Source organism: Larimichthys crocea, chromosome XIV (genome assembly GCF_000972845.2).
Source record: "Larimichthys crocea isolate SSNF chromosome XIV, L_crocea_2.0, whole genome shotgun sequence".
Classification (NCBI taxonomy): Eukaryota; Metazoa; Chordata; class Actinopteri; family Sciaenidae; genus Larimichthys; species Larimichthys crocea.
In genome coordinates, this window is record NC_040024.1 from 4,217,345 (window position 1) to 4,229,642 (window position 12,298).

At 45.8% G+C, this 12,298-nt stretch overlaps 1 protein-coding gene across 1 annotated transcript in view; it reads left to right on the top strand.

The window, feature by feature from the left end:
* The window catches only part of si:ch73-335l21.1 (insulin receptor substrate 1-B), a 48,370-nt gene that overhangs the window by 9,746 nt on the left and 26,326 nt on the right, over window positions 1-12,298 (top strand). Inside the window, exons 2-3 of the mRNA XM_010737209.3 lie at window positions 2,154-2,455; window positions 3,061-6,247. Of these exons, the coding sequence (XP_010735511.3) occupies window positions 2,154-2,455; window positions 3,061-6,247 (3,489 nt within the window). The remainder of the gene's footprint in view (window positions 1-2,153; window positions 2,456-3,060; window positions 6,248-12,298) is intronic.

Below are 12,298 nucleotides of genomic sequence, written 5' to 3' on the forward strand. Positions count from 1 at the left end.
ATGCTGCACTGCGGCTCGAGTCAAGAAGCTAAAAAACTTTAATTTTAGAATAAATAAAGTGTTTAATTAGATTATTTAAAATCCAAGAATTTTCTCCTCTTTAAAGATTCTTCGATAGGCTCCCTTCTTAATGGCACCCTGGTATCTCTTTGCAATCTCCTGCAGAACTTCATTCCCTTCGGTACCCACTGAAAAAATCCCCAAACCATCCCTTTCCTGTTGTAAATCTAAATCGAGGAGGCAAACAGGGCTCCTCGCACACGGAGAAAAGCAGTACATGAAACAGCCATGCATGGCCTTGAGTGAGTCATCTAATGTAGGGGGGGAGTGCCTCCACACACACATACACACACACACACACACTTACAGCCACTAAGCCACAGCCTTCATGGCTTTCAACAAAACATCTATTCTAAGTCACTTTCAAGTTGTGAGCGGTCCTCCAATTTTGGGGAAGCGTCAGACATGTCTTCTCTTTTGCAATCACAAGTAAAAAATGTTTTGGGGAAGCCGATACGGGGAAATGTTTGTCACAACGGAAGCTCAGTTAACATGGCGTCCACTGTGCACGCTGAGGCTTCTTGTCTACATATGGTTGTCATTGTAGGATTTGCAGTAGAGGCATGGGAAAGGAAGAACAAATGCACACAGACATACTAGTATATATTTGTAATTCTGCGGTCGGCGTGCACTGTGATTACCCTGATTGAGCCAAAATCATTGCTTAAAGTAGAATACCACACAAGTTTTTTGAAAATATGGACCTTTCACTCCGTTACTTGTCAAAAAGACACTTCGCCAGATGTGCTGGTCTAATAAGACAGGTGCTCGAGTTCACCGTTGTTGAACAAAGAACATCCTGTTCCCATGAAGGGAACAGGTGAGGCTCCTCGTGGAGGTTTGTTCTCTCAGCCTTGTCATGAAGTTGAATGATTCTGCGTCGTTGATTGGTAGTTGTCGTGCTCAGACATATCCAGCCTGGCAATTCAACGGAAGAAACCTAAGAAATGTGCTACACGAGAGGAAAGGGGAACATTTTAGGGTGGTTCCTTTTTTTTTGTTGAAAAAATAATAAAAAACCACCCTAAAAAAACATGAGTCACATCGTGGTGTTCCTATAATCCTGGGATTTTTAGTCAACAGATGTGAGGTCCCTTGTGGCTGGAAGTAAAAGAGCTTAGAGGTAAATCTGTGACATATTCAGAAGCGGTGTCGATAGCTGTGAACAATGAGTTGCACAGCATGATAGAATTAAGGTAATTTTCTGGGATAATGGTTGGATTTCTGCTTTAGATCTGTGAACAATACAGCGCCTTAAAACACCAAACAGGCAGCCTAATATTGTTAAGTGGTTAAGTAAGTTGCCTTTGTATGGCCCCTACCAGCACAGGATCAAATCTCACCGAGGGTTTTCTCTCCTGTCCTTCCTCGCCTCAGTAATTCCCTACTGTCTGAATACACCTAACACAAAGGGTGAATGGAGTGTCTGTACTCCCGTTATGAGACACTAGATTTTATTAGTTTACAAAGCCACTTCATTGTCAGCAGAGCAAATCGCTCTTGAGGAACATCTTGAGTGCTTTCTCTTGGGTCTCTGGCAATCTATTCGCATTGTTCGCACTGGTTTTGGTGAGGATTCAGTTGTTAAGCATTTTCCAAGTTAAGCTTTTTCCACGATGGTTGCTTTTCTTTCATAGTCATCATTCTTGTAGAGGGCTTCAGCTGTCAACAGTTTAATTTTTCCACACTGGTATGTGTGTGTCAGGACATCTGTGCATGGTTGACAAATGAGACCCCAGGTATGGCCCCTGCAGGTACATGGTGGACAGGTTTCACAAGCTCCTGCATGCCCTGTTTGAACTCAGATCTGGTTTAAAAATCAGTGAAAAGCTCAATATCAGCAGAGCTTACATAATAAAGGCACCTTGCCCTCCACTAACAGGTAAATAGTGGTGGTTTCACCTCACCTGGTGTTCCCTTTGTTCACAGATGCGTGAAGGTCATATCAGTGCTTTGTTGCAGCAGTTGCATACTTGCCAGAGTTCTCCATAAATCCTCCTCTATATAACACTTTAATCACCTCGTTGTTTTTTTCATATCTAGTCATATCCTCCAACAACCTTTTAATCTCCTTCCTCTCTCTCTCCCTGAAGGTAAGAACCCCACTGACAGTGGGGCTGCGGGGGATTATGGAGTGCCCAATCCTGGGCCTGCATTCAAAGAGGTGTGGCAGGTGAAGGTGTGGCCCAAAGGTCTGGGTCAAGCCAAGAACCTGGTGGGCATCTACCGCCTTTGCTTAACTGACAAGACGGTCAACTTTGTGAAACTCAACTCTGACGCTGCTGCTGTGGTGCTGCAGCTGATGAATGTCCGACGCTGTGGACATTCGGAAAACTTCTTCTTTGTCGAGGTGGGACGCTCTGCCGTAACAGGCCCGGGCGAGTTCTGGATGCAGGTGAGCCTGTAATCTGCATTCCCCTTTATGTTGAGAGTTGCACCCTCCAATCCCACATATACATTAAAAGCCTATAATCAACTGTTATAGAAACTGCAAAGTAAGCGGTTAGACATCTCGTAAACCTGCATTATGGTCCAGTTCATAAAGGTTCTTTGTTGACGACACTATACTATAAGATAATATAAGATACAGTAAGATAAGGTAAGATAAGATAAACTTTATTGAGCCCACACTGGGAAAATTCACTTGTTACAGCAGCTCACAATATATATGGGTAAAAGTAAGTTAAATAAGTAAAGAAATACTCACGCACGAAGGCTGAGGCTGAGCTTCCTTGGAGCGACCCGGTTCTGACTTTGGGTCCACAGACTCTCCTTGTGTGCGTGTCTTATATTACCAAAAAATTATCCCTTAACTCTTAACTTTAAAAAAGATACACCTTAAATACAAATCCAAACATTTCCATGAGAAACAAAGAGTATTCAGTCTGAATTCTCAGTGGTTTTATTTGTTATGAATCATGCATTCACAATTAAATTTATAATCTACCAGAGTTATGATTTGAGTTTAATGTTTGAGAGGGTTGTTGTGTCATGTCTTAGGTGGATGATTCGGTGGTGGCCCAGAACATGCATGAAACCTTGCTCGAGGCCATGAAGGCACTGAGCGAAGAGTTTCGCCAACGCAGCAAGTCTCAGTCGAACTCCGGCCCCGGAGGAGGTGCTACAGCTTCTAACCCTATCAGTGTTCCCTCACGACGCCACCACCCAAACCCTCCTCCTAGCCAGGTGGGCTTCACCCGCCGGCCCCGAACTGAGCCTCCAGGAGGAGCTAATGGTGGTGCAGGCGTCAGCAGTGCCAATGCCTCTCCCACCCCACGACACAGCTTCCCAAGATCTCGTACTGCCAGTGATGGGGGGAAAGGTGACGATGGGATGGCAGGGAGCATACCGCTCCAAGGGCCAAGCTCTAGCCCCTCCACCAATGGCTCCTGCTCCACCACCCCAATACTCAGGTCGAAGTCAGCCCGTTCAGCCCCCACAACAGCTGCTAAAACGCCTCTTGGGTTGATGCGCTCCATCTCCACTCCAGCACCTTCCCCAGCCCCAAGCCTCTCTTCTAGCTCTGGTCATGGCTCTGAGTTTGGAGGCATTACATCCTCTACTGGTGCTGGTCCATCTGGTGCCTACAGTCGTGTCCCCTCCCATCGCGCATCTGTCTCGGGTTCACCCAGTGATTATGGTTCCTCAGACGAGTATGGCTCGAGTCCTGGGGATCACACGCTCCTCCCCTCCCCGAGCCTCCCTGGAAGCTCTGTTGGAAGTGTTGGCAGCCAGTCCCTTGGCGATGAGGGAGCCAATTATATCCTAATGGGCCAACGTAGTGGTGGCAACGGTGGTGGTAGCAGCAGTAATCAAGGGAGCTTAACATCCAGCTCCCTGCCAGCCACAGGAACACCTGCCTGTGGCTCCCAGCCCCAAACCAGGAGAGTGCTGCGGCGCTCCTCCAGCCGTGAATGTGAAGCTGAACGTAGGCTGCTTAGCAAGCGGGCTTCGTTACCTCCTATGGCCCTGGAAAGGCTGGCCCCACGTCAGCGCAGAGCTGAGGAGCCAGCAGATGAAGATTCAGCCGATTATGCCATCATGTCAAGGAGCACCAGCCGCGAGTCTTTTGCGTCCACCTCTTCTTCTACACAGAGGGAATCTGTCACCAGTGCTGGGTCAGCAGGGGGCGGAGGAGGAGGAGGGTACTTAGATGTGTCGGGTGAGTTCAAAAGTGAAGGAGGTGGAGGAGCAAGTGGTAGTGTAGATTTAGGTGTGGACAATGGGTACATGTCAATGCTGCCTGGCGTCACTCAGCCTCCAGTACCTCTGTCCCAGTCGTTGGCTGTTTCGGTCCCGGACTCAGATTCCAAACCTGCTGATGATTACATGGCCATGACCCCCAACAACAGCGTGTCCCCTCCACAGCAGATCCGGCCACCACCAGCTTCTGATGGGTATATGATAATGTCCCCAAATAGCAGCTGCTCTCCTGACCAGCGAGGAGGTCTCTCTGGTGGTGCTTGGGTGGGCAGTGGTAGTGCAGATAGCAGGGCAGGCAGTGACTATATGAACATGTCTCCAATCAGTGCACGTTCTGTAAATGGCAGCCCCCCACCTCCTGAGCACACCGGCCATTTGGAGACCAGTTCTCAACAACAAGCCCCCAAGATGGTGTATTCGTACTATTCCCTTCCCCGGTCATACAAACACAACCCCTCTGCTGGACACTTTGATGATGGGCCTGGACGGGGAAGAAGGCCCAATGGCAATTGTAGTAGAGGAATGGGTGGAGGTAGGACTATGGGAGGGCGTCAGGACCAACCAGCAGTAGGCAATTCAGTGGTTGGACGCCACCTGTCACTCTCATCCTCTTCATACTCCTCCAGCTCAGCCAGCAGTGAGAGCCTCGGAGAGAGCGAGGACCGAGCTACCCAGGCAATGAGCACCATGGCTGGGGGAACTCCGTCCAAAGATGGGAGTAAGCTCCAGCAGAGGCGTGGCTCTGGTGGTATGTCCAAGCAGGGTAGTCATACTAGAAACAGACCAGTGAGCCTGTTTGTGGATGTATCCAAGGCTAACACCCTTCCTAGGGTCCGTGAGAACCCTCTGCCCCCAGAACCTAAGAGTCCTGGAGAGTATGTAAGCATTGAGTTTAAAGGGGAGAAGTGCAGCCAGACTGGGGTTGGTGGAGGGCGTGGCAGGGCTCTCAGGCATGGCTTATCATTGCCTCATGGCTCAAGCACCAAACATCCTCAGCACAGGCCAACATCTTGCTTAGGGAACTTTATTCCACTTTCCCGTAGCCCCTCGGCCCCCATCACTCCTCCAGCTGCCTCCGAGTATGTCAACATGGACTTGGGCCCTTCTCCGTCCCCCTCACCCCTTACACCACTAGTTTTCCCTAATTTCCACACCCCTCCCACACCTCCAACTCTTGTTCATGCCCCCAAAGCCTGTGATGAGGGTACTACTCCCCCTCGAGAGGAGGGGGCTGAAGTTGCTGAGGCCCCACTTAGGAAAAGCAGAGAAAGCGTCCCATCAGTATCTGAGTCTGAGTCCCCAACCTCCTGTGGAGACTACACAGAGATGGTCTTCAGCTTGAATAGCAACACCGTCCCTAGGTCTTCATCGAGTGTTTCCCCAAAAGCCCCTTCCCCCACAAGGACTGATCCTTCTGTTCCAGTGCTATCACGGGGTCTAGACTTTCCCCTCGCCAAACCAGGACCCAACCCAGACCACGGGGCTAAAGTTATCCGGGCCGACCCCCAAGGACGCAGACGACATTGCTCAGAAACCTTCCTTGCCTCACCTTCCCTTCCCACCTCTACCTCTACCTCTACTTCCTCTTCATCCACTGCCTCCCTCTTTCCGGAACATGCCCAAGCTGTGGCCCGCCGGCTGGGCTTTGAAAGCATGCTGTGGGGTAATGGTGCTGTGACTGATAACCCCACTCAGTCCCTTCCTACAAACAGTCAGACTTCGTCCACAGAGCAAGGCCTTAACTATATAGACTTGGACTTGGCCAACAAAGAGAGCCCCCATTTGGGCCTGGATGGACCCTCAGGTAGCCAGGCCCCGTCTCGTCTCTTCTCTGTACTGGGTGGAAGTTCTGGTGTCGGGGGAGTGAACGCAGCAGTCGGCAGCAGTGGCAGCAGTAGCTCCAGCCTCAACACTTACGCCAGCATCGACTTCTACAAATCAGAGGAGCTGCGGACGCATCAGAATGGAAACAAGGAGGGAACAGGTAAGAGTTTATTCTTTTAAAAAGCCATTTATCGAACTGTGTTTTAGTTTTCCCTTCACACAAACACACTCTATTGATCTCTCTATTGCTGTTTTTGTTCAATTTGTGCCGTCTCCCTCTGCCTTTCTCTTCCTTCTTGTGCTCTGTCACATTATTCAGATGGAAAGCTTGCAGGATAATCCAATTCTCTCCATCTATGCTTGTAATGAAACTTCACCTGACGCCAGATTATAATGTAGACCCCAGTTTTATTTGTGTGACTGTCTGCATCGTCCACAATATGAGATCTCAGGAGCCTCTACAGGCATATGCACAGTTTTTACCTTATGTAATTATGTAAGGACAACCTATTGGAATATCAACGAATATCAATTTTATGGAAATTACTATAGATCCTTTTTGGGGCTTCTTGAATATTGTGTAAGCAGTCTCAGTGCTACACCCCCCTCCTCAAATCAATTCTTTCCTTCATTTTATATGTATGTAATCCTTCTGCTCCGGATGAGCCATTGTTTTCCAGGAGAGCTGTCGCAAACGTCTCACCGCGGTGAGACTCTCTCAAAGGAAACCATTCAAGAACTACCATTGAAGCATTGTACTCCCAAGTTCAATCAAGTTGAACTTTGGCCCCCATCGTTTCCCATTGACCTGTCAACCTAAGATGATTCAACGTGACATGAGCAGAAGAAAAATGTTTCAGATCTTATGCTATTGTACGTTTCCAAGGCTCTACAACCTCTATTATAATTCTAATGATGTGAAGTATGCAAGCATTCACGTGCCAGGTTTTATCTCTGGCTGTGAAAATTATGATTTGCAAGCTTAATTCAAGCAGAAAGTTGTGGTCGTTTAGTTTGGCCTACTACAGGTTTGAAAAACTTTATGATTAGCATTTTCCTGTAATTATATACTACAATGTGTGCACAGAAATCTACAGTTGTGCTGCAGCTGCAACTCTTCTTTGTTAGGAAGAGAGGTCAATAAGGCCAAGATGATGCATTTTCATTGTATTTACATTTTTTTCCTTACTGTGTGTGGGGTAATTCAAGCTGTGGGGGACCACCACTGCTAAACAATGCCTCAACTAGGTCACTGTGAGACGTTTCCTCATCCCTCATTGAGCCACTGTCTGCACTAAATTGGCCTGTTAAGAAATAGACGCCTGCAGTTTAAGCAGATAGAGCAGCATTTAAATGGAGATGTGGATTTATATGCATCAGTAAAACACTCAGTAGTCTTACTTAACCTTCCACAGTAGGGCTCTTGTGATGAATGCATCCTGCCAAGCCTTGTTGTTTATGTAGCCCTGCTAGCCTCTCCATGATTTGCACCGTAGGTTGTGATAGACTGAAACCTCATGGGTTTTTGTGGCAAACATTTCATAGCCCCGGCTCCACAGTTGAATTTAATGAAAAATGTAAGGCATTAGCAAAAATTCATCATGGGATCTTGTGGTGAAGCGCAGTAAGGCTGAGATCAACAGCTGGGTTTTCATATTCCACAAATGGAAACGAAGCATCCGTCTGCATGCATACATCACCATGTTGGTTTTATTGGGAAGCGGAGGCCATGTTGGTGGAAGCTGGGTGTATTTTTAAATATAAATGTTAGCAGGCTACCTCAGTGGGACCATATGGGCTCTGGCTGCTGAGTATGTCAGCGGGGCAGCGTGGGGGAGAATGTTACACATTGGCTGTGAATGTTGAGATGGGGCCAGTGTTTCACTCACACAGCTCTCAAATGCCTCTGTACAGTGTTCCCCCTCCTTTCATCCCTCCATTCCTCCTCCCCCTCTTTCCTCCTCCAATAAATGATCCTTTTGTTCGAGTGTTTTTGCCGCGGTGGGCTGGCGGGCCTCAGCAGGGCCAAGCCCCAAGACTAGCGGACTCTCCTGAAACTGTTTTTTCTCTCGCACTCCATAATTTGTGGCCTCTCCATCTTGCTCTCACGATTCTTCTCTCACCTTATTTTCCTCTTTTATTGTTGCCTTTTGTTTTTGTATTTGACGACTTGTCGGTGCACTCATTCATTCTTCACCATCTCTGTCCTCATTTGACATCCAGGCTGATGGATTTTTGAAATTCCTCCCCTCCCCTCTGTTCACTACACATAACTGTTGTTCAACATTTTTTTTTCCTCCACCAAAACCTCTCTTGTCTCTCTCTACGCCTTTCCTCCTCCTCCCTTCTCACATTGTGTTTCGCTCCATCCTTTTTAAACGCTTGCAGAGACACTTTAAAAATAGATTTTAGTACAGCGCTGAGACGTTTTTCCTTTCGCTGTCAGCAGACAGCAAGCAGAGAGAGAGACGGACGAAAACAGAAAATGAAAAGCAAAAATACAGAGATGGTACATGACGACCGATCTATCCGTTACTATAAACAAAATGCAGTTTAGAAACGATTAATTATCTTGTCTGCATAGATCCTGCGTGCTTTTTTTAAGAGCACTGATCTGCTGTAATTACAGGGATTTCTTTTTCCCCCAACAGGCTCCAGCTTGTATAGGAGAAGAGTGAACGTCTCAGGGGTGCGCACTTTTGGCACAGAGAGTCTAAAAGCTAAATTTGAACATCAGTAGTGGGACATGTGCCAAAAACAATCCCATTTGACGCTGGTTATGTAAGCTATAACATGTAAAAATATCCTTTCATGATGCATATAATGAGGAGAAGCAGGGTGAGCTCGTTCACTCCAAATAACTCCTTTTTAGAAATCTAAACGAATCGGCGACAACAAATGTGACGTGTGTGGTCTTTTATGTAGAAAATATGAATCTCTGTGTTGGTGCGTCTGCTTTTTATGTGTCAAGTTAACCAAAAGTGTGAGAGACAGCGACTGTAACGTGTATATTTCACTCGGCTGTGCGTATGTGTTGGTGTTTCCCACATAACAGAGGTGTCGTGACCTTCAGCAGAACGCAGCGAAACGTTCGTTTGTGAAGTGGAGAGGAGGTTTTTGGAACAAAATGTTAATTTAAATCAAATCAGACAGCCACCGCTCCCACAATCTCCTCCAGGAAAACCATTTGAGAAAATTTTATTATCCGCTCTTCCAGCTGTCCCTTAACTTTATTCCTTTACCATCTGGAGGTGGATGTGTGTGCCAGTCTCAAAATAACCTGTAGCTCTTTTAAAATGCCGTCCCTGTCCGGGACACACTACTTCGAGGAATTAGGTTTCTAATGGAGGAGATCCATGCATGTTCATAGTTTGAAGCATGATGTAAAGACGTATTCAATGCCTTTTTTAAATCTCAAGTTTTGCTTCCCTTAATTCCTGAATCACATTCGACATTGTTGTCCACATGAGCAGGACTGTTTAGAATTTGGGCGAAACTGGATCAGCAGTCACTCGTCGAGTGTTTTATCACTTCTTGTAAAGGTGGAAATAGATTTTCACAGATTTCTTTCTTGTTCTTGGTGCAGTGTCTTTTAGGAAAAATACCAAAACACTGTGAGATCATGAGGATATAAGTGCCAGATAGTTGGATTTTAGTCCATGTAGGGGTGAGCGATATCACTTTATATGTAATTCGATATAGGGATAGAGATTTGCACTGACTGGTACAATCCGGTGTAATCCAATACAACAACTCTGCCATGAATTCAACTTTAATGAAGCTTCTAATGTTTCAGTTTTTGTTGACACTGTCAGAGAGATATTAATTCAACTGTTATGTTTATTGGTAAGGTTGTAGTTTGCAGTATTCTTAAACTCATGTCAGGGATGTTGTATTGGGTCACATTAGATTGTACAAGTGTACCTAATGAATTCATTTAAAATACTTAAAGATAAAGTAACCACATGAGAAGTCTGTTTCTTCACTAATCCAGTGAAATATTGATGTAGGAATACAGATGAATTCATAATATTCCAATAAAGAAATAAATAACTTATCTATTTATATGCTATAATGTGACTCATGTTTGGTATTTAAATGACAGCTGAAATTGAACTTTAACTGCATAGATATAAAACTATATTGACCCTCTCAGCAGTGTGTTGTTTTATTGTCAACGCTGCTGGGTTACTTGGCACCTTCCCACGCCTGCAAGTCTCCGGTCACATGATCCAGGAAGAGATGCACATAGTTAAAGTCAGGAAGCGGAGCGACCTGCAAATCACACACCGCCAAATCATGTCGTAATTAATTCCCATTCCCTCCATCTCTGTTTTCTGAGTGACCGTCAATTTTACACACTTGGTTTCAGACAATTTAAATTAAAGGATAATTCCGGTTTATTATAACTGGATCTCCCTGGATTAAATGGTACTTGTACAGCATCTTTCTAGTGTTCTTGAGTCCATGTTGTAACAAACGCGTTCGTTCCTCTGCACAGAAATACAGCTTTCCTTTTGCAGCTCACAGACTTTCCTTGCTGCCTGTGTAATCTAGGGCAGCACTACGTTAGCACTAGTAGCGTTATGTAAAAACAACCACGTGGATGGGGCATGACCCCTACTAGGGTGAGGCTCAGGGCAATGTGTGTGTGTGTGTGTGTGTGCACGCTGTCTGTCTAGTATTGGGGTTGTTAAAGCGCAGGAGGATGCTGATATTTGAAATCTTGCATTTCGTGTCAGTTAACTAGGAAAACAGGCCAGAGTGGGCGGTGCACCCCTAATATGGATTACATAATCCATATTAAGATGGCAATTAGCTTGAGTTTCGGCGCATTGCAAACTCAACTTTCCTTCATTAGCCTAATTACAGTATTACACAACAGACCTGCCCTCATGGGTTAGATGCAGAACAACATGTGCAGTTTCAAGAGGACAGCAGAGAGATCTGAGTCCGTTTCCTTGCCAGCTTGAGTAAACAAATTCCACATTTCTCTGTTTATCTAGTATTTTTTCCGTGCACATTCAGGCAGGTTTCTTTGGATAATATCACAAAATGGATGCAGTCCGAGAAGCACAGGATCTTTTTTTTTTTTTTAGGGCATTCATTTGTTTTTGTTAAAGTCAAGGACATTTAGTTCTCTGAAGTCCAGTTGGCTTTGTTTGGGTGGTCTGTTCAGGGAGTCACCGAACTCACAGCGCACATAGCAACAACTCTCCTCTGTTTGGGTTTTCAGGGATTCTTGAAGGTTGTGTGCGTGCATCTGTGTGTTAGGAGACACGAAGGCTGAGGCGATTTTTCCCACTGACTTCACAAAACACCATCCGATGAGGTCATCTGCATGCGCCGCCGCCGCCGCAGCAGGAGCTCCATCGTCTATTACAGGCCGTCGCCTCTGTCCAATTAGGCGAATCTGAAGGCTAGAGGAGTAATCTGAGTTGAATACTAACACACACACGCACATATATACAGCTTTGTTATGGATGATCAAGCTGTCACACGCACTGCTGCTCACTCTGCAGAATTCATCAGCTGGATGTGGAGGTTTCTGCAGGCTTCACAGTGGCACCGCAAATCTCTTTGCAGCCACATCTGGCGCCATCATGGCGATCCGCTGGAGAGTTTTGCTGCGTGAAAGTAATGTTGCTCTAAACAACAAGACGGTCACCTGGTAGACGGGTGCCATAGAGAAAGTTTAGTGATGTTTCAGGTTAAAGAAGGTCAGTGGTTTTGATGAAGATATGCGCACTATCAGTGAGTTAAACTTGATTTTAGTGAAGAAGTATTTGCTTTTATTGCATATTTTTGCAAGTGCACAAAAGCCAATCCTCTTAACTTTGATGTTTGGTTTATATCAGGACAGGTTTTTGTGCGAGCTAACTCGCTGCCTGACAAAAAAAAAAACTGAACAAACAGTTTTTGGCATGGATGTTTCTCTCTGATGAGCCAGCAGGCTCGAGTGGCTGCATTGGTGTGGGCATGTTACTTCAGGTACAAAAAAAAATACAACTAAAGAGGCTGGTTTGAAGATGGTGTTTCCGTGAGTTTGAGGGCTTATCAAATGTCAAAAACTGTTTAGATTATTATGAGGAAGGATTTTCGAACTCCAACTCATCAATCATTGGTAATTTCATCCTTCGTTTCAGCACTGAGAAGATAAACAGTAAAAATCCTTACATCACGTCATCTACCTGGAATGTGGAAGCCAAAG